General features: G+C 42.3%; 1 protein-coding gene across 1 annotated transcript in view; it reads right to left on the bottom strand.

The window, feature by feature from the left end:
* Nucleotides 1-23,441, bottom strand: part of LOC122795693 (threonine--tRNA ligase 1, cytoplasmic-like) — an 846,051-nt gene that overhangs the window by 110,765 nt on the left and 711,845 nt on the right. The window contains exon 13 of the mRNA XM_044063990.1: nt 22,925-23,002. Coding sequence (XP_043919925.1) covers nt 22,925-23,002 — 78 coding nt within the window. The remainder of the gene's footprint in view (nt 1-22,924; nt 23,003-23,441) is intronic.

Below are 23,441 nucleotides of genomic sequence, written 5' to 3'. Positions count from 1 at the left end.
TATGGCTAAAGGTCTATGCTGTGGTAAGTGTAAAAAAGCCCTTAGCCTTTTCCTAGAATCAGAAAAATCCTGACCCTGCCATTGGAAATGTTCCCTCATTGAATGTAGAGTTTCCCCAAATGAAAATTCTTCTGGGGGGAGGCAGAAGAAATGGAGTCTTCTGCATCCGAATCCTCATAAGGTGTGTATGGTCCTTCCTGATGGTCTGATAAATCTGATCCATCCGAGGAATAGTCAGAGGAGAGCGGTTCAGGGGGTTCAGTCCTAGGCCTTTTTTCAGGAGGGGTTTGTGAGGCCCTGTCTGGGTGAGGTTGGAATCCCCTGATCAAAGAAATAAGGTCCTCAGCAAGGCTGAGAATCTGAGAACTTGAGGAAGGTCTGTGAGGGGGAGCTTTTGTAGGTAAGGCCTTGGAAAGTTTAGCTGCTTTAGCCCTGGAGAAGACCTTAATAGACATAGAAGCAGGGGGTCTAGCTGCCCCACGTGCAGGAGTAGAAATGTCCAACGGAATGGTGTCGGACAATTCTAGTGTGCCTGCTTCTTCGGTAGGAATTTCTGTAGCCGACTCAGCCAGGGCCTCTGTGGCCTCGGTTGTCGGAGGCATGCTTGCGGCCGAAGGAAGAACCGAGGACTCGGTTTTAGCCGAAACCGAGACACTCGCGGTAGGCCTAACCGTGTTTTCAGCCGAAACCGCGGGCTGCGAGTGTCCGTCCTTTTCCTTGCGTTTTTTAGCTAAATGTGTAGTCGGAGTCTCCGACGGCATTTTATATGCAAAAGCGGGACCAAAAAACTCTTCTGCAAACTCCGACCGACGTCTAAGTGTCCGTCGGTTGAAGGAAGCACAGGCTAAACAAGCTGATACGTCGTGGTCTGGGCCTAAGCAAGGAAGGCAGTAAGAGTGGCAATCCTTATGAGGTATTTGTTTCCCACAAGTTAAACAATTATTTACTTTGTCTGACATCGGCTGAGGCAAGAAAGAGTCCCCAACGGGGTACTTAGCTTTTTTAGAAGTCTTCGGTAGCTGAAATCTCTGGATCTGACCGACCGGCACTTGCGAACAGCTTCTGCTTCGGGCACCGCGCGGCAAGAAAGACTGAGGAAAATGGCGTCGGCTGATGCCTTTATACCCCAGGAGCTATGACGTCGGGTGAAGTGCGACATCAGCCGAGGCCAGACCCAGACTTTGGAATCCGGCCGACCGAGGGCTGCCTGAGGCAGGACAACCCATATGTTATGACTGCAGATGCATCCTTGAAGGACATCAAGTGTCACTGGCTAATACTTTTGCAATCTAAGAGCTTGTCAAGCACCATACATTTTAAAAATTACAGAGGTGACAAAGTGCATTAACAGCACATCTACCAGGGGAGGAGTCTAAGGAAACGCTAGAAACATAGCGTAACAGTACTGGAAAACAAGAATGCATCCGTCTCTCAGTCTCTGGCCATTGTGCAAGCCTCGGCCTAGAAAGGAGCATCAGCTGAACTGGAACTAGTCAGTTACTTGATTTTCAACTGACTATGGATCATCACAAATTAATACAACATATTTATTAATCTATAAATAATACCGTATGTATATAATTTCTTTCTCCTTGACTATATGCTTTACAAATACTAAGTAAAGTTATTGTATACATTCCTTTACATTATTTGAGTATAGTTGCTTCAACAAACATATAATCATGTAGGACGTGCACTGTATATACAAGCTATTTGTTTAATGTAGTTATTTGACCAGATGTATAAATTAATGAAACTGTTATAACACATGATTTCCTAAAATGCTACTTGACTAACAGATGTGTTGGGCTCACAAAGGAGAGACATTGGCCAAAATGCTTATTATTTTTATGTAGTTGTTGACCAACTGTATAACTGTTTAAACTTTCTATAATCAAATGACTATCTGCAAGTGTGATGCAAGTATTGTATTGTCTTACTTGTCTGTCTTCTCCATTTGGATTGGATCATGACTGAAAAGGGTTTTTGGACAAGCTGACTTACACGTTTAACAAACTGAATAAAATCAACTATCTCTAAATTCTCCCAGGATAGGTCAGTCAATAAAAGCCCCCCCCCCCCCCAAGCCAGACTCTTCAGTGCCATAGTCACTAATTATACTTGGTTGGTCTGGGCTGTAGTCAGTAGTCCAGCCCTCTACATCACACAGCAAGGCTCACTCATTTTGTTGCTGGAAATCTTTCTTCTTTACAGGTGTGCATCTTTCCAACATCTCCTGTTTATGCTGACCTGATCTACCTAAAAGTCCAGCATAAACTCCTTTATGACCCAACAATTCTTAGCTCAATCATCATTATTAAAATGGAATACAGTAAACTCTCAGTTAAACGGAACTCAAGCAACTGGCAAAAAAAAAAAAACAAAGAAATACAATTTTCATGTGTTGCACTTTGTTTTCCACCCACAGAAGCATACCTTACGTTTCTAGAGTTTTAGAGTTTTAAAAAGGAAGATAGGAATAAATTCCCTCTCTCCCCAACCTGAGAACAAGTCAAACCAAACAAATAGTACAGGGTACACAGTATTAGTCAGGCCTATTTTTAATAGTAACTCTCAAGCAACCAGAAAAGTACAGTTGTGTACACTTACCATAAATGTAGATGTTCGAGTGTATTTACTGTTGCAGTCATAACACTTGGGTTATCTGCCAGCAGGTAGCCCTCAGTCGGCCTGAATACCAGAGTCTTGGGATTTTTTTGTCAGATGCTGTCGCCTCTTCCATGACGTCAGGTCGTCAGGGGTATAAAATATGCAGCTGACGCCATTACATCAGTTTTTCTTGCCCCAGATGTCAGGAGCCCCCAAAACAGTACATGGTGTGGAACACCTCCAGTAAAAAGTAAATACCCCTGCCATAAAGGATGGCCATAAAGAGGATAGGTAGAAAGGATAAAGAAAGCCAGGGGGCTGGAGGGAGGGAAACCAGGACATCTGTATTTATGGTAAGTGTACACAACTGTACTATGTTCTTCGTGTTTCACTGTTGTAGTCATCACACTTGGGTTGATTCCTAAAGCTGAGAAAGGGTGGAGACAGTCAAGAAGTGTTATGGCTGGCTAGCAGCTAGCAAGCCTTGTAAGACTGCTATAGCAAATCCAGCTCTGGATTTAGAAAATATAGGTAAGTGGTAAAGCTTGGTGAAGATGTGTACAGAGCTCCAGGTTGAAGCTTACCCCTGGTAGGGACTCCCCTGAGAAATGCTGTAGAGGTTGAAGTAGAGGTTGAAGTAGCTCTAGTGGAATGAGTTCTGATCCCCTGAGGGGTAGGTTTTCCATGGTGCTTGTAGCAGCAATAGATGCTGTGTGCTACCTATTTGGAAATGGTTTGCTTCGAGATGACCTAGCCCTCTGCCCCTGTAGCAAAGCTGACTAGCAGCTGGTCAGATTTTCTGAAAGGCTTAGTCTTGTCAAGGTAGAATCTGAGCTGTCTGTGCACGTCCAAGGAGTGCAGGATCCTTTCCCCTTTATTCTGAGGATTAGAGAAAAAGGTTGGCAAATGGATGGATTGGTTTAAAGCCACACTTTACACCAGCTTGGGGATAAAGCATGGATTAGTCCTGAGAAAAACCCTGTCAGCATGGAAAATAATGAAGGGTTCCACCACCATTGGTGCCTGTAACTCAGACAACTCTTCTTGCTGAAGTACGGCTGTTTTCCAGGAGAGGAATTTTAACTCTGCTGAAGTAGCAGGTTCAAAAGGGGGAAGTGTGAGCTTTTCCAGTACAAAGTTAAGGTCCCAGGCCAGGGTGGGAGCTCTCCTAGGGGGCCTTAAATTCTTAGCGCCTCTCAGGATCTGTTTGATGAGAGGGTGAGAAAAGAGAGGTGGCTCAGTATTATAATGAGCTGAGATGGCAGAGGCATGAATCTTAATGGATGAGAAGGATAAGCCTCTGTGGAGCAGCTCTGCTAGGTAATCAAGGATTTGAGGTAAGGTGGGCACATCTGTGTCCTTTCCTTGAGACTGACTCCAAGAACAATATCTTTTCTACTTTTCTGCATAGGATTTCCTAGTACTAGGGCTTCTGGCCTCAAGGATGACGTCCAACACCTGTTTGCTGAGGGATGCTGGTGGTGTATTCAGGGGATAAGCCAGGCTGCAAGGTTTAGGGTTTGCAGCTGTGGAGGCAAAATCTGTCCCTCTTGTTGAGACAGCAGGGAGGGTGTCTGATGTAGGTGCCAGGGTGGCATTGCTGTCAGACTGCGCAGGAGTGGGTACCAGTGCTGGCTTGGCCAGTCTGGTGCAATAAGGATTACCCTTGGCCTGCCCTGCTGGATCTTGAGTAGTACTTTTGAGAGGAGGAAAGACATAAATTGAGAGGTTTTCCCATGTAAAGAATAGGGCATCCACCTTCCAGGCTCTGCTGTGAGGGTTCCTGGTGCAAGATTTGTTCAACTGGTGGTTTTGGGGGAGGCAAAAAGGTCCAGCTCCGATGTTCCCCACCTCTAGATAAGAAGTTTGAATGAGTTGGGTTCCAGTTTCCACTCGTGAGGGTCCAGTACATTTTTGCTCAAGTCGTCTGTCAGTGAATTTTGCTTGCCTGGCAGGAATTGAGCTTGTAGGTGCACTTTTTTGCTCAAGGCTGTGTTCCACAGGGCCATGGCTAACCTGCAGAGTGGGTAAGAATGAGTTTCCCCCTGCTTGTTTATGTACCACATAACTGTGGTGTTGTCTCTGTCTTTATCAGAAGCTGTCCTGGAAGGATAAGGTATTTGAAGGCTGTCAGAGCATTCTGTACAGCTAGCAACTCCTTTTGATTGATATGCAGGGGAATTTGTTCTGGGCTCTATTTGCCTTGAATGCATTTGCCTGCCATGTGAGCCCCCATGCACAGTCTGATACGTCTGTTGTCAGGGTTTGGGCAGCAAGGGGTTGAGTGAAAGGAAGTCCCTTGTTGCGGTTGCATGCCACTGCTTATCAAAGGAACTCTGCCCTTAGACAAGGTATGATAGAAATCACTGTTTCCAGGTCCTGAGAATGCTGACACCAGAGAAGTTTCCTCATATGCAGTCTTGCATATGGAATTAGCAGAATGCATGTAGCCATGAACCCTAGGGCTTGCACTATTTTCCTTGCAGATAACTGGGTTGTGGTGGCCATTAGTTTGAAGTAGTTTGTCAAATGGACCTGCTTTTCTGGAGTGAGGAATGCCATCTGGGAAGTTGTGTTCAAGCTTGCTCCCAGGAATACAATTTGTTGGCTGGGCACCAGTTGTGATTTCTTTTCATTGATGGTGTTTCCCAGTAAAGTTAGAAGTCTTTTTACAAATGCTAGGTGCTGAAGTAGCAATTCCTGACTGTCCGCCTGAATCAGGCAATCGTCCAAGTATGGGTAAATTTGAATATTTCTCTGCCTGCAGTATGCAATGGCTGGAGGCAGGCACTTTGTGAATACTCTGAGTGCAGTAGATAAGCCAAAGGGAAGTGCATAGAACTGATAGTGCATAGAGCCTGCCCTGAAACGTAGATATTTCCTGCAAGACTCCCTTATGGGGATGTGCAGATAAGCTTCTTTTAAGTCTAGGGTGACTAACCAGGTATCCTTGGCTAGCATAGGAAGAAGCTGTTGCAGTGTAAGCATTTAAAATTTTGGGACCACCAGAAAGGTGTTGAGAATTGCTAGATCCAGGATAGGGCGCCAAGAGCTCTCTTTTCTGGGCACCAGGAACAGTCTGGAGTAGAAACCCTGTCCCCTTTGTTCTACTGGAACAGGTTGAATAGCCCTGATATGGAGAAGGGAAAGTACTTGCTTCTGTGCCTCTGCTCACTGGTTTGGAGGAAGGTCTGGCAACCTGCTTGGGGTTGGCAGTGAGTAGAAGTAGAATCTGCGTCCGTGGGATACAATGTTTAGAACCCATCAGTCCTGAGTAATGGACATCCAGCTTTTTTTGCATGAAGGGCGAGTTTTCCTCCTAGGGGTGCAAACACTTGAGCATGGGTGGGAAGGATAATTGGAAAGTCATTGTGAACTTTTTCCATAAGGGGGTGGCTTACCACTCCCTGTTTTTGAGGTGGGAACACTCCATTGTTTAGATCTCTGCATACCCTGAGACTGTAGTCTTGGTGGTCTGTTTCCCCTGGGTTTGGACTGAGAAGGCCTGGGAGGGACTGGAAAGGACCAGTTTTTTGAAGGCCAATGCCTACTGAATCTAGGTGGCTGCATCTGTAATAAATATTTGACAGTTTGCATAGATTTAAGCTTTTTCTTCCATCTTTTTAAGAACTTCTTTTGGTTTTGTGCCAAACAAACGATCCTGATTTAATGGAGCATCTAGTAATTTTGCTTTGACATGGTCTGGCAAGACTTGTTCCTTCAGCCAAGCATGCCTTCTCAGTACAGACCCAGTGACAGCAGCCCTGCAAGATGCTTCTAGGCATCAAACCCACACTGCAAAGTATGTTTACTAACTTGGCTTGCAGAATGCATTCATTCTTGTAAATCTTTATTTTCTGCAAAATCTGGAAGTAACACCATTTTTTGTTTAATTAGTTCCATAATATGTTGCTGGTACTTCAACATGTGAAACTGGCAATTCAAAGCTCTGATGGCAAGAGTTGCAGAGGTATATACCTTCTTACTCAATACGTCTAAAGCTCTGGAATCCCTGTCTGAAGGGGTAGGGTTTTTGGATGTAGTAGCCTTAATGCCTTTAGGTCCCTGGGAAATGGTCTCCAGATCCACAGTAGGATTGTTAAAGAGAAATTTGTGAGAGTCAGGTACTCTGTAGTACCTGTCAGGTTTTCTAGGAGCTGGTGGTAAAGTGTCAGGAGTAAGAATGGAATTCATGAAGACATCATCTACAATATCCAGGACAGGGGGTATAGCTAGAGGCCTGTGCTGAGGCAAATCTAAAAATTCCCTGAGTCTCTTTTTGGACTGAGGATAGTCTTGGCATTCCCAGTGGAAATGCTCTCTTAAGGTGTGCAAGGTTTCACCAAAAGAAAAATCCTCTGGAGGGGAGGCAGAGGGAATGGATTCCTCTGCATCTAAATCCTCATAGGTAGATAAGGGCATGTCCTGGTAATCAGAAGGGTCAGAGTCATCGGACTCCTGGTCTGTAGAATCAGGAAATTCAATTCTTTGTCTTTTAGCAGGGGAAGGCTGTCTTCCCCTAATTAGAGTAATAAGGTCTTCAGCCATTCTAAGCATTTGTTTTTGTGGCATGGGAGCTTGAGCATGCGCTTTGGATGTCGGTTTTCTAGGTGTAGTGCGAACTCTGGGCCTGAGAAACTGGTAGTTTTAGTTAAAAATGAAGTTGTCGGTTTAATACGGATATTGGTAGGTCGGAATAAACCCTCAGAAGCCGGTGCCTGCACAGCGGCTCCGGACCCATCCAAGGTAGGGACATCCACAGGTTCCATAGTCGAAGAAGCATCTCGTGGCATACCGGACTCCGAATGGGTCTTGGTAGAGGCCTGAGAATCTGTAGAAGCAAGTATCAGGGGCTGCGAAGGCGCCTCACTGAGTACCGGCAGATTGGCGACTAGCTTAATGGAAGCGTCGTCGGCAGTTTTGGACATATGCGGTCTGTTATCCTTGCCTTTTTTCGGAAGATCGGTAGTCGGATGGCTTATCGAAGCCATTTCGGAATACGGAGAATGATAGCGAAGGAATTTAGTGACAAAGATAGCCCGAAAACAAATGGTTCGGGCATTGAACAAGGCACAAAACACACAGCGAGGGACGTCGTGGTCTGAGTCTAAACAGGTGACGCAGTAAGAATGAAAATCTCTGTGAGGTATTTGCTTTCCACAGGCAAGACAATTGTTAACTTTTTCTGACATCGGTTAGAGCAAGAAAAAAGGACCCCCAAAGGGGTACTTAGATTGAGAAAACTTCAGGTTTGAAACTCGAAAAACGAAAATTTCAGGAAGTGGCCGACCGGCACTTGTGAACTGCTTTGGATTCCTTCACGGCAAGAAAGACTGATGTAATGGCGTCGGCTGCATGTTTTATACCCCCGATGACCTGACGTCATGGAAGAGGCGACAGCATCCGACACAGAAATCCCAAGACTCTGGTATTCGGGCTGACTGAGGGCTACCTGCAGGCAAATAACCCAAGTGTGATGACTACAACAGTGAAACACGAAGAACATCTACAGTTATTTGGCATCTATCAATCCCCATGAGTGCCAGTTGAGAATTTACTGTTCACTCAATTCTCACTCTGAGGAATACTAAGAATAATCTTGTACAAATACCTCACTTTAAAATCATGTCAAATGACTGTTTCTTTGTTGCTACAGCTGCTAATCTCTAGAATGAACTACCAGGGTATGAAAGAAAACAATCAAGAATGTATTCAACATTCTCTGAAGGACAACTTGACTACAAAATACTGAGACATATGTTGTATCATACAAATTCTCTCTCTACTAATTTATACTTTCATAAAACACAATTAACATTAGTCATCATTCCTTTTCCCTTCTCGGCACTTATGTCAGTTCCCCTTCCCATGCTATATCCTTCTGTTCATACTTTTCATCAACTTTCTACTTAATGTTCATTTTTTAACTTTATTCCATCCCACATTTTCATGCTGATTGTTTACCATTTTTCCATCTTTTAACCTGGATTTCTCAGGACACAGTAGATTTTTTTTCATCAGACCATATGTCTCAGGTTTACACACACAAGTAAGAGCTACTCTCTTCCTCTTCTGTCTCACTGGTGACAGAAATGTACTAATTGCACAAAATTCTTCACAGGTCTGGATTTTCACATCAAAGGAAGTTTGAAACTTGTTTTCTCCCTTTAAGTGATTTGCAAATGCTAGTCTCCTTTCAACCTTTAGTAACCTTTAAATCCTCCAACTCCTCTTTATCGAAACAGATACTGTATCTTAAATATAGAATCTAATTGCTTTAACTGTTCTAAGACTTTGACAAATAATCCAAGCTCCATGGCAAACAACAGCAATACCAACATCAGATGATTTAACACTGCTTCTTTAAATAGAAAAGGTTAATTTAGATTGGAGATTTTACACACTGTAAACAATGCATCGATCTAAACTGTTACTATATACATAGCACCACCTAGAGGCATAATATATACATCCACAACATACTGCAGGTTCCACAATGTGAAATGAATAAACAAAGCACAGAAATATAGCACATTAAAAATAGACGATTAAGGATAAACTAAGAAACAAAACTGTAAAATCACGTGCTAAATAAACATCGGTGGAGGTTAATAAAGTAAAAAAAAACAAAAATTAAATACATTGCTTTAAACTCTTATTACATAGACACAAGATTTCATATCAGTTAAAACTCTAATGAACCATCATTTAAATATTCTCCCTTAAGACTGGGTGATTAGATTAAGAATGATATAAAACATAAAAACAAACACAGATAATACACATAAATTATATGAAGGTACTTTATAACATTTTCTTTTTTTCAAGTATCATTTAAAATTCATATTAGTTTAAACCAAAGTTTTTACAAGAGTTCAATAAAACCTTATACGTATATTCTTTGTAATGTAATTCATCTCTATTTTCTCTTCTAAAATTAATTAGAACATGATTTAAAACTGCAAAAATAAGGTTCTTAAAACTCCTTTCATACATAAACGTTTTACTAAATGAATTACACATGTACATTTTTTAGAACTCAAACCCTTTGGGACTCACTATTTAGGCTCTCTTTAAAGAGGGCTGTGCCCCATTACAACCTCTTACACTTGAACAAGCAAGTGCTCACATTCTTTAAAAAATCATCCTTGTTCAATCAAATTCTGAGAAAATTACCGCCATCAACTTCACTACTGACATATGATCTTTTTTCATCACTTTGAACTGCAGTTAATATAGGTTCCTTTAAAACTTCTCTTAACAGGGACATACAAACATCCTCTGCATTCTGTACTGCCTGATAAATTTCTTTTGGGACTATACAATTCTGCTACAAGTGCGACAGTGTTGTTGATCTCACTTCTTAAACTCCCGAGTCCAATTTATTGGATTACAATACCAGTCTCAGGTGTAGAATGCAGAATTAGAGAAGGGATGAAGAAATGATGACAACAGATCGCAAAAGATGGACTTGTAATTGTTTAGTCTTTGGGACATGTAGGTACATCCATAAGGGAATTACTGTTTCCCATCCCAATACCACAAGAACATATTCTTCCAAGGATTATTTTTCTTACCTATGACGATATATAGTGTATATGGCAGTTTGCACAGGTTGAGACTCATTTTACAGAGGGAAAACAGAAAATTAAAAACAGAATGTATGAACACATGTATGTCATTAAACAGGGAACAACATTCATGCTTTACATAAAATTAAAGTGTATTAATTTAAAGAAATTTGTTTTGCAGTTTCAGATCACGTTGCAATTAGTTTTAGTGGTGGAAACAGTGATGATGAATTAGATTACAAAGAATAAAAATGACATGTTTTATTAAAAACTTTGGATTAAATAAGAGCTTGGATTTTAAATGTTATTTGGAAAAGAAGAGAAAATGTTTTAACATACCTTAGTATTCTTCATGTGTATCCTTATGTATTGAATTGTTTTTGTATGTTTTACATAGTTCTTAATCTAATCAACTGAGTCATCATATGAATTTGTACACAAATATTTAAATGATATTCATTATGGTCTTAACATTATCAGATAAAGTCTTGCATCTATGTATGTGATAACAGACAAAAGTGCTTATCTGTTTTTTGTTTTTTAATTTCTCGTAACAAGAAAAAGAAGTTATGTACTCACCATAACGTTCCATCTGAGTAGTTCTACTTCATTTGTCTTCAACCTGTGGGTCCTTGGATCCACATCGGATCTGACACGGCTGCATTTTCCAGCTACGGCTCCGAGCTCCATACTCCTCCCCTTACCCATAATGCCCCCCCTGTCTCCCTTCAGATCGAGTTTGCTGCCAACAGGTATCAGATACCCGACCCAAAGACACTTTATCCTCCAACACAAACATTACAAAAAAACTTTAGCCCTGACAGAACCAAAGATCCCAACAATAAATGTCCGGTACAAGGGACATATATCCCAAAGGATAAGGTTAGGGGGAAGGAATGGGAGGAACGGTTGAAGACAAAGGAAGAAGAACTACTCAGATGGAACATTATGGTGAGTACATAACTACCTTATCTGACGTAGTTTTTCATTTGTTCTTCAACCTATGGGACAGAGTCCCCAGCTACCTAACTTTTGGGAAGCCCTCATGGAAGGATATTCCAGAGCACAGCAGAGCCAAAGGATGCTCTACTCCTAGACACCAAATCCAGTTTATAATGAGAAATAAAGGTGTGAGATGAGGCCCCAGTAGCAACTGAAAAAATATCATCCAATGAGACCCTAGACCAAAAGGCCGCTGATGTAGCCATAGAAAGGGTTGAATGAGCCTTCACTTTTCCTGAAAGAGACAAACCTCTGTCTGAGTAAGCCTGGCCAATGCATTGTGAAATCCAGTGAGCAATAGTCACTTTTGAGACAGGATTACCAAAGAAGGGTTTGGAAAGGACACAAAGCTGATCAGACTTGCGGATAGATTTAGGCCTGTGCAGATAAAACCTCAGTTGCCTATGTACGTACAACAGTAAATGTAATTTGCATTCCCCTTTGTTCTGGTAGTTCAGAAAAAATACTGATAAATTAATAATCTGACTAATATTGACTTCTGAAGCTACCTCGGGAAGGAAGGACAGGTTAGTGCTTAGTGACACTGTATCTTTGTGAAAGATCATGTAAGGGACTTTGATAAAAAGAGCTTGAAGCTCCGATACCCTTCTAACGGATGTGATGGCAACCAAAAAGGCAGATTTCCAGGTCAAAAATTGTAGGTTCACAGATAGCGCAGGCTCAAAGGGAGGAGAAACCAATGCCTGCAACAACAAAGTGAGGTCCCACGGAGGAACTGGGTCCTTAACCGGGGGTCTGAGAAGAAAAGCACCTTTGAGAAAAATTTTACAAAGTTTAGAGGAAGCCAAAGAAGACATGTTTACCCCAACATGAAAATTAGAAATGGCGGCTAGTTGGACTTTCACCATTGAGGAACTAGCACCCTGATGAAAAATGCTAGCTAGAAAATCTAAAACCACTGAAAGTGGTGCAGTGAAAGGATCCAAAGACCTCTGAATGGCTCATATAGAAAAACATTTCCATTTACTGCAATAAACTTTTCTGGTGGATTACTTATGAGCCACCACCAGAATGGACTTGACAGGGGATGACAGACCGGGAGTCCTAAGAATCATGGGAACCATAGCAGCCAAGCAGTGAGCTTCAGACTGTCCAGATCTGGATGAGGAATCCCCAAGGGATGTGAAAGCAGATTCGGGACTGGATCCAAGGTCTATAGTGGAACAACTAGATGAGACCTGAGTAAGGGAAACCAAACCTGTTGAGACCAGAATGGGGTGATGAGGATCTCAGTGCTCCCCAGCCTTCAGGCTTTCTGTAGAAACTTCGATACGAGGGGAAGAGGAGGATATGCATAAAGAAAGCATGAATAAGAGCATCCCTGGGGACTTCCCCCGGCGGAGGGTTCAGAACGAAAAACTTGCTGCATTTCGCATTGGAAGGAGCTGCAAAGAGATCGCATCAAGGACCATCCCACTCTAGGAAGATCTGTTCCGCTACTGAAGGCTTCAGAGACTACTCTTAAGGCATCAGGATAGATCTGCTGAGCCTGTCCGCTAGAATGTTGGACTGTCCCGGGATGTGCATTGCCATCAGAAAATGGCTGGTGGAGATCGCCCATTCCCACACTCTCATGGCCTCTCGACATAAGGGATAAGATCTGGTTCCCCCTTGTTTGTTGATATACCAGACCATTAACATATAGTCCGTCTGAATTGCAATCGTTCCCAGAGGAAGATAAGCATGGAGGGCCTGCAACGCAAGAAGAACCGCTCTCATCTCTAGAACACTGATGTGCAGATAAGTCTCAGAAGACCACATGCCTTGGACTGTCCTTCCTGAGAAGTGCCCCCCCTACTAGCACGGAGGTGTCTGTGGTCACCATGGTTTGGGGTAAAGGAGGTTGAAAAGGACGTCCCTTGAGGAGATCCGGGGACTGAATCCACCACCAAAGGGAGTCCCTGCACGCTTTTGAAATTCTCATTGGAAAAGACAACGGAAGGTCTAACAGTGACCACTGCAGTACCCTCATGTGCCATAGGAAGAAGATTTACCGTGGCCACCATCAAACCTAGGAAACTGCTTCAGCTGTTGGTAAATGGGTCTGAAGAATGTGTAAGACGTGCTTCCTCTAGCTGCATATCCTGTCGGACGTGAGGAACACCTTCGTTTGTATTGTGTCCAGCTGTACCCCAATGAAATCTAAAATCTGAACCAGGTGGAGAGCAGATTTGTTCATATTGATCGTAATGCCCACTTTATTGGCTAGCTGAAGGAAGGAGTCCCTGGCCTGACATAGTAGATGCTCTGAGGGGGCAGTAAAGAGCCAATCGTAAAGAAAGATCTGAATGCCCTGAAGCCTCAGGTGAGCCACTACTACTGCCATTACCTTGGTGAACACCCGGGGGTTGTGGTGAGACCAAAGGGGAGGGCTCAAAATTGGTAATGATTGGCTCCCAGCCAGAAGTGAAGGAATCTCCGGGAGCACCTGTCCATCTTGATGTAAGAGTACCCATCCTGGAGGTCGATCGAGTGCATTCAGTCGCTGGCCTGCAGATAAGGCAGGATAGATTAAATCTTGACCATCTGGAATTTTGTCTTGGTTACTGGCAGGTTCAATTTGGACAGATTCAATATTAGTCTGAGGTCCCCTTTCTTTTTTGGTACTAAAAAGAACCTGGAATAAACCCCGGATCCAGACTGGTCTGGAGGGACTGGTTGGATGGCTCGTTTTTTAGCAGCGAGTCTACCTGCACTGCTGCTTCCTCCCGCTGCAAGTGTGGGATGTCCGGGAGGGCTTTGTTGGATGGAGGAAGATCCTTGAAAGGGACAAAATTTCCTCTGGATAGGACTCCCAAGCACCCACTGATCTGTAGTGATGGACTTCCATGCTAGTGGGTGAAGCAACAAGTGACCCCTGACTGCCTCCAGAGATGGACAGCCGGGCAACCCCTCAGGGATGCTGTTTGAGTTTATCCGAGAAAGGTTCTCGGGACCCAAAATTCCTAAGACCCCCTCTGCCTCTAGGGCGGCGTCTATCGTATCCCCCTCTGCCACTGGGGGAAGGCGAGTCCTGATCATCCCAGAAAAATGCCTGAGACTTGCAGAACCACATCTTATTCTGGCCTTGCTGGTTCCTGGAAAAGGACCTTTGAGGTGGTGAGAAGCGGATCCAGACGGCAGACGGTGCCTTCCCATCCTTCTCACTCTGGACTAAAGTCTCTCTGACCGTCCTCCCAAAAAGGCAAGAACCAGCATAAGGAGCACTGGTAAAAGACGCTTTGAAGGGCTCCAAGAACTGGCATATGCAAAGCCAGGCATGGAGCTGGATGGCAATGCCTGACCCTGCAACCCGTGCGGCTCCCTCCGTGGCATGGGAGAGCAAACGCATAGATGTGTTGGCTACAGATTTTAGGGTGGCCATTCGTGCAAACATCTTCCTGTCCTCTGCCAACATGGACCCTGGGGTTGACTCAGTGTCTTCCTTGACCAGATATCTCTGGAGTCACATAACGTGTGCCATGTAGTTCAGCGCCCTCACACATAAGGTCACTGAAGCATAAACTTGCTTCCCAAAATGATCCAACGTTCTCGACTCTCAGTCAGGCGGATGGACCTTGGAACTCTAATGGGTGAGTTTCTCCTTGGTGGCTGCTGCCACCAGCAGAGCATCTACAGGGGACCCCTTGTGCCAGTGTAATTTGTCTGTGGGAGGGCTTAAAACTTTGTCCGGGCACCTGGGTATTGGCTCTATGGTGTCTGGCTCCTTCCACGCTGTAGATATTAGCAAATCCACAAATGGATCAACAGGAGGGGACACCCAAGAGGTAGATGGGCCTGAGCCAAATGCCTCCAGAAACATGGACTTGTCAGAGGGTGGTATTGGATAAGACTATCCCCCCTCTTTGGTGGAGGATCTCCATGATGTCTCCAAAGGAGACATCCTCAGGGGGTGATCTTGGAGAACCTTCCTCTTCATCCAGGTTCGTGTCTTCAGTGAGGGATTCTGGAGGAGAGTCCAAGTGCCTCCTTTTACATGTATGCTTATGGGGGGGGCTCCTCATGGCTACTATTTGGGGAGGTCTCACAAGCAGGTTGTTCCAAGGCCAGAACGCCCTGGGGCACTATGGCTACAGGCTGTCACTGAGAGGGTAAGATGCTTGGACCTGCACTCAAGGCCAGGGGGGTCTGGACGGACTCTGAAGACAAAATGGTTAGAGGCCTCAACCCTGTGAGAACTCTCTCTACCATGTCGAATGCCAAGGAGGAACGGACCTCCTGGGCTGGACTAGTGGAAGCCGCTCCCCCCTGATCTGAATGGGGAGTCAGAGCCGAGATGTCGAGGGGAATTCTCCTCTCCAACAAGCTTGGAGCAGAGAGCACTCCTTCAGATCTGACCCAGAGGCTATGGCTTTGAGAGCTCTGATCTGATTTGGTCACATCCGACACAATCAAGCCACTGGCCGGAATTGAGGTACAGGGTATCATCGGCGCCGACCCCTTGACTCCAAATGTTCTCGGATCCAACAACTCTGAAACCACAGGTCAGATAGGAGAAAGAGTGATAGGTCTAAATACTGGCTGGAAGGTGCATGCTCCAGTGGGAGAAGGCCCTGGCAAGACCCCCATCTGGACTTCTGTATCATCTTGTCAATCTCTGCTTCAGAAAGGCTCCATGTAGAGCGGGAGGACTCCGCCAAAGTAGGCCAGGAAAGCTGGTGGGGAGAGGACCTAGGGTGCGACAGACTAACCTGTACCTCGGGCTCAGGGGAGAACCTAGGGGACCTGAACCAAGGTGTCACTGGCCTGTAAACAGGCTTAGCTTTCGGCAGTGGGCTGGCCTCCAGTAAGCGGTCAGGGGAGCACTTGCGAGGCCAATCCTTCTTGGGTTTATCCCCTTCCCCGAACCTCTTGGTGGAAGGGTGAGTCCCAGAGGCCATGGAAGGGGAAAACAGAGCAGCAGCTGCTACTTTCTTAGCAGGGGAAGGTGGGACCTCAGTCCCAGCAGAAGACGGCAACAGGCCCTTAACAATCAGCTTGTCCCACCTGTCCTTAAGTGCTCTGGGGTTAAACCCAGAGCAAATAGGACAGGGGGATTGGAGGTGAACCACCCCTAGACAAACCACGCACAGACTGGGGCCATCCACCGGGGAAAGCTTATGGCCACATGCTGTGCATCTTTTGAAACCTGGCTTTGGGGCATCTGCCATGCCTCAGCCAGCCCAGCACCATGGAAAGAGAAGAGGGGAGGAAAGATAGTAAAGCCTACAAGAAAATCGCTATGGAGAATCCCAAGAAATTATAGACTGGTTAGAAGTATAAGACAGGGATAGAAAAAAGCCAAAAAGATAAATAATTACTGTTTATAAACACAATGGAGTTCGAACCACGCTGCTTCCTCTCAGGCAGCAAACGAGATCTGTGGGGAGAAGGGAGACAGGGGGAATTATGGGTAAGGGGAGGAGCATGGAGCCGTACCTGGAAAATGCGGCCGTATCAGATCCGATGTGGATCCAAGGACCCACAGGTTGATGAATAAATGAAGTAAACTACTTCAGATATGAGGTTAATCTCCACAGGTGTTTCTGTACCATTTGCATTTACAGTTTTTTTTTTTTGGTGGGGGATTTTGGTTTGTGAAAGATAAGTCAGTGTAACACAATGCTTCATACAGGAAGGATAAAGATGAGTACATTCATTCCTTCGCAGAAAGTGTGGATTTGTAGCATGCCTAGTAGCCAACTATGAAGACCCAAAACTGTGGTTAGACGATCACAGACATTTGCTTTAAATTATTGTGTTTTAGGCAAAGACAACTCCTCCCCCTGCATCACCACTGAGGTCTCTACTACTTCAGGAAAGGCAAATATTTGACATTTGCATAAAAATATTTTGCATTTCTCCTTTCTTAATTAATTTGGAGAAAGTATCATTCTTGAAACTGGGTGCATACATTTATCTTATTCAAACACCTGCTTTTGCCAAAAGAGATCTATTTTAGGGAAGGGGAAGGAGGACTAAAATCAGAAAAAAAGCATAGTAGGCTTAACTGGGATCATACTTTGAATATGGAAGGGTAGCTCATATAGGCATTGGCTTTGATGTACTGAGAAAGTCTGTACTTTGACTTCAAACTACTAAGAAATGAACAAAGAAAAACAAAAATGAAGGTAGAAGCAAAATAATCTCCAAAGATGCACACAAAGCCCAGCAAAGAATATCTGATGTGTTCTTTCAAAGTTTTTGTTATCTTGTTACGTCATACCATTTCCGTCACTCTGGGCTCTATTTACAAATATTGTTTGCCAAGAAGCAGTGCTGGCAGATGGTTGCATGACATACCAAAGCTTTTTGTGATTCATAAAACATTCCACACAACAGGGTAAGTCACTGTATGCAGTCACACAACACTGTGTAGCCAAAGTACTCTGTGTAGGGAGAACAAATGCAAATACCCCTTTCCAATCATATGCTATTTATAGACACACCACCACTGGTGCACCAGTTTGTCTAAACAGAGTAACCTAAGGGAATCCTGCTATGAACAATCCAATAGTGATGAGCTTGGCAGCTCAGTGGCTACGTCCCACCATGCTAATATGATGTCAAATATGTAGAGCTAAGCAACATGTTAGAGCTGATACCAGGGAAATAAAATTATAAAAAAATAAACTTTGATTCTTAGGAAAACTCTACCAGGAGTATATTTCACTGGTACAGGCAAACTGGCTACCACAACCATATTTGTCTCACCCCTACATAGTGATGCTGATGAGCTCTCAACAATGGAAGCAATCCATATATATGGACATACCAAGTGCCAGAACACATTACAACTGTTAAAACAGATTTCTATATTTTGGAATTATTCTTAGGTATGTTTGACCAGAATACATGTTTGTATTTTTGTGAGACATGGATAATGCAGTTATATCTTGCAAGTTCGGGTAAGGAGGCACAACTCTGCCTTGCTATAGACAAAAAAATACTATACAACATTGCTTGGCTTGAAGAAGCACTTGGAATCATGGATAATATGCCATTATATTTTGGCTGTGTTTTTATTACAAATTTTGTAATGAATGCAGCTTTGTTCCTGTAAAGGAAAATTACAGATGAGATATTGAGAAACAGCTCAGGGTATGAGAACATGCTGAAATGCAACAGTCTTAGAAGATAACTGCAGGATGCTATTGTCAGTTTAAGAATATGAATTATGATTGGAAAGATTATTCCAGAAGAAGCAACATGAGCTGGCCTAGTTTCATATACTTAAGTTACTGTCTGTAGTCTGCCATGTTAGATTTGCATTATGTGTAATCTTAATTATGTTAAATTTTATTCTGGACAATGAATGTTTAGCCATGAAATGATTTTATGTCCCATGTTTAGCCATGAAATTATTTTATGTTCCAGTGCATTTACTGATGACAGACAGTATTAAGGAGCTCTTACAGAAGCTTACACAATACCAGATTCTCTCCTTATCATACTTTGGCAATGACCTTAGGTCTGTTGTTATGCATGTACAGTAAAACGTTTTTATGACTCCATCTTAGGCATTATGACAGAGCATAGAATAATGGGGAAATGTAGTGTAGGTATGTTATAATGTACAGGATACCTTACTAAGTTGTCTTTCACTGCTGCACTGTATAATGTGGTCATGCTTCACAGTGCTTCCCACAATTCCAGCACAGGAGTGTACACAGTGCACGTGTGTGTACTGTACACTAGTGTGAACATATGCAATGTCTCTTGTACTGTGCTGTGGACTACCATTATCCACATCTGTGAATCAAGGCAGTTCATGGTGGTGTACTATACTATACTAGACACAGTGTGCATAATGTCTGTTTGCATCACCACACTGTATGCAAATCTGAGGAACTTTCATTAGTATGAAGAATATTGGTGCCGACTTTATTTATACATACTACACAATCATTCATCTCAGTTTACAGCATATTACCTGAACAAAACTGAACTTTCAGTATACCATTTACTATGAAATATTAATTTTGAATAAGGTTCAAAAGAATACACAGCCAAAATCCCTACCCAATCAATCCACATAGTAAAACATCTAACTCCCTCCATGTAGCCCATCTTAATATACGCAGCATAAACAACAAAATACCTCAACTACAAGCTCTAGAAGAAGTATACTCCTTTGATATCCTCTGCTTAACAGAAACATGGTTAAAACCTTCTACCAAAGACAATGAATTCCTTCCACTTGGATATAACATACTAAGATTCGACTGAGTAGCCAAGAAAGGTGGAGGGGTAGCTATTCTATTTAAATCAGGACTACAGCTAATCACCTACAACTGTAAAATACCTCTTGATTCCAATGCTGAAATTCTCATCTCCAAACTTCAAATTAACAATGCCAAATCCATCTATATCGTCTGTATGTATCTTCCACCCGGTAATAACATTTCCACCATGGAAAATATTCTTTGCTGCCTTTCCCAATACTTGCCTCAAGAAACCATAATCCTAGGAGATATAAACATTGACTGGAGCTGCTATTGCAGCAGCCTCCCTACAACCCACATCAACCTACATGGTTTTACTCAAACTATTACATCCCCTACCAGGATCAATAAAACTAACCAGAAAGCTAGCATATTAGACTGGATTCTCATACACCATCACCCTCACAGCTATGATTCAGGAACCCTCCCTGATGATATAAGCGACCACTCACTTACCTATATTATCAGACACAAAACCCATACTCCCAATCCTAAATCTGTCAAAAATATCAGATCCAAAAAGAACTTTAACCCTGAGCTATTCGAAAATGAACTAAGAACATGCAATTGGTCTCCCTTAAAATATCTCCCTTTAGAAGAAGCCATCAAGTACTTTAACTCTAAATTTCTGGCTATTCTCAACCAACATGCTCCAACCAGATTAATTAGAGTTAAAACCAACTCTGCCCCATGGCTTTCAAAAGCAACCAAAGACAAAATGTACCTTAGAAATAAACACTGGGCCAAATGGAGAATGACTAAAAACCCTGTTGACCAACAAACCTTTAGACAGTTAAGAAATGACACTAAGAAAGCTATACTCTCTGATAAAAAAATTACTACCCACAATTCCAACAAACTAATCATAACAACCCTCAAAAATTCTGGACTAGCATTAACCAACTACTCCACCCAGGTCAATCCACCACACCTAACCCTCAAGACACTGACCATACTAACCCCATAAATACAGCCAATATATTCAATATCTTCTTTATAAATACTATCCAAACACTGGCTAGTCAGCTAACACCCAATAGCTTCACAATACCCACCTATAACTCTACCTCTCTCCCCCTCCTTTTCATTTACAACCTGTCCCAACTACTTACATCCAAACTCTCATACAAAAACTAAAACCATGCTGTCCCTCTGCAGATCATCTACCTGCCGATTTTCTACAGCTATCAGCCAAATCCATAGCTTACTCTGTTTCCATTCTGATCAATAGGACAATTACCGAAGGTCACATACCTAGCCTATGGAAAGTCTCTCATATTATCCCTCTCCATAAAGGAGGAAACTCTAATGAGCTCTCCAACTACTGTCCTATTGCCCTTCTCTCCCCTCTAGCAAAGATCATGGAGAAATGTATCCATAGGCAATTACTTGACCATTTAACACAAAATAACTTACTTTCCAGCTGTCAACATGGTTTCAGACCTTCACACAGTACTACCAACTGCCCTCCTTTCCTTTACAGATTATATTAACAAAAATCATAACCTTAATAACCTATCTTCGGCACTATTCATTGACCTGTATTAAGCATTCTACATGGTCAATCATCAGACTATCCTCAACATACTAGAATCACTATCATTTGATGCACCTTCTATAAAATGGTTCCAGTCCTACCTAGATAAAAGACAACAGGCAGTTATTTGGCATAAGACTCTTTCTACCCTCCAACCAGTTTCACTGGGTGTCCCTCAAGGGTCTATACTTGGACCTCTCCTCTTCTCAATATTTATTAATGACCTTCATCTAGCCATCCCCAAGCCACATGCATACAATATGCTGATGACTCGACACTTATATGCTCAGCCAAATCCACATCTGAACTTCTCTCTCTTACCCAGAAAGTATTTAACACAGTTGAACAATGGTTTACACAATGTTGTCTTCTTTTGAACCCCCAAAAAACTAAACTCCTCCTCTTTAATCCAACCCACAAGTCCTCTCCACTTGATTTCTCAGTTATATCCACTAACGGCACCATCATATCACCTGACACTTCTACCAAACTACTGGGAATCACCATTGATAACAACTTGAACTTTGACATCCATATCAACAATACAAAAAAACTGTCAACAAAAAACTTGGCTCCCTATATAGAATTAAATCATACCTTTCTCCCACAGCTAGAACAACTATAGCCCATACTCATCTAATCTCTACCCTCCTTTATGCCTCACCTATTTTTACTAACCTTTCAAAAAATAACCTCAGCAAACTGGAAACTTCTTACAATAATATTGCTAGATTTGCAACAGGTAACCCTTACAGAACCCACCACTGATTAAATATAAAGCAGCTTGGATGGCTTGAACTACAAAACTTGATTAAATTCCATCAACTAACCATCGCCCATAAAACTCTTTATAAACCTTCCTGCACTCCTAGTCTATCTACCCTCATCACTCCATACACAAATCTGAAATCACTGCATTCTTCTCACAAAAATCTTTTATACATTTCTAAACCTAACAACAAAGCTGGCGAATCTCTCTTCTCCAGTGCTGTTGGAAAAACCTGGAATCTTCTCCCCAGTGACCTCTCCTCTCTTCCCTCTCTATCACTCTTCAAAAATAGACTAAAACCCTACCTTAGAACACACTGGTTGTGCCCCTGTACTAAACCTGACTAGGCAACTATCTATCTAATTGAACTATACTCTGCCTAGCCCTCACTACTCAGAAATTAGTACATATTTTATCCCTATAAATTCTATTTTCCTCCCAAACTTCACTATGCAGAATCTCCCTTTACATTTCCTACTGAATATTATACTTGTTTTTCTTCCTTTTACATTATGTATATAATTATCCTGCCTCCCCTCTAGACCTTAGTCTTTCTATTTATAAATGACTTATAACTGCATACTGTATAGTAGAAGCATTCTGGCACTACAAGATTTTTTGTTTATCCTCACAGAATAATATATTTAACCTGCAATATTGTTTTTCTCTTTATATATAATTAATTCTGCTATTTAGTTATCTTTCCTATTATTTTTTGTGTTGATGCACCTGAAATCTGCTAGTTTAATATGAATATTTTCATTTAGTCTTATTTTGTATATTGATTATTAAGTTTTTCTTTTATCTTTATTGGAGCTTATCTCCTTGGGCCTCTACTGAAAATGGACATGTATCCAGTTAGACTAGCCCGGTCAACAAATGTAAAATAAATAAAATAAATACTACAGTGGCATTTTGAGGGCTGAAGTCAGCCTAGCTGACAATAATTTTAATTAAATTAGAAAAGGAAACAGAAAAAAAATACAGTCAAGTTTCAAGAAGGACAAACTGGGTATCATAGATTTCTCTAAACAGTGTTGATTTCAAAAGCAATGTGATTATTTCAGCCTACATACACATGCACAGTTGTGAAGAAATCTTTCAAGTTCTTTTCATTCTGCACTTGCAAATCCTTCTGAATAATATAGCCTTCTAAATACACACCCACACACACACACACTATTAAAGTACAGTAAAGTATCTTTCTTACCTTTGGACCATAGAATGCACCATCCCCAGGATTTAGCTTCCACGGTTCTCCAAATTCATTTAAGCTGTTCTCCAGTTGCTGAAAACATAATTACAACATAGTGAGAACCCTTTACAGCACTTCTGTAACTATGAGTACTTGCTTTGTCACCAAGAGGAAACATTTTTGTAGTCAGCTCTGGCTTTGGCCCCTATGCCCAGTTCCTTAACTCATTCCCTCCACTACACCTCTTTTGAGTGTGTATGGTTTAACTCTCAGTGGACGTGGCTTGAGCCTTTAAAAAAATGAAGTTATCACCTTACAGTTCAAACAAATATTAATATCTCTGGAACCATATGCGTTACTACAAAACTGTAAATGGCAAACTATTCAGGATAAATTAATCTTTACATTAATGGCATTCATTCAGTTTAACGTTTTAAAATAGATTTTATAAGGCATAATAAAGGCAATGAATATTAATTTTGTAATGTTACATGAACAGCTTACGATATCTCAGTAATCATTCAAACAAGAC

Source organism: Protopterus annectens, chromosome 2.part2, assembly GCF_019279795.1.
Source record: "Protopterus annectens isolate FY-2018-M chromosome 2.part2, PAN1.0, whole genome shotgun sequence".
In the NCBI taxonomy this organism is placed as follows: domain Eukaryota; kingdom Metazoa; phylum Chordata; order Ceratodontiformes; family Protopteridae; genus Protopterus; species Protopterus annectens.
Note: the sequence above shows the minus strand (reverse complement) of the source record. Positions and strands in the feature narration are given on the sequence as shown.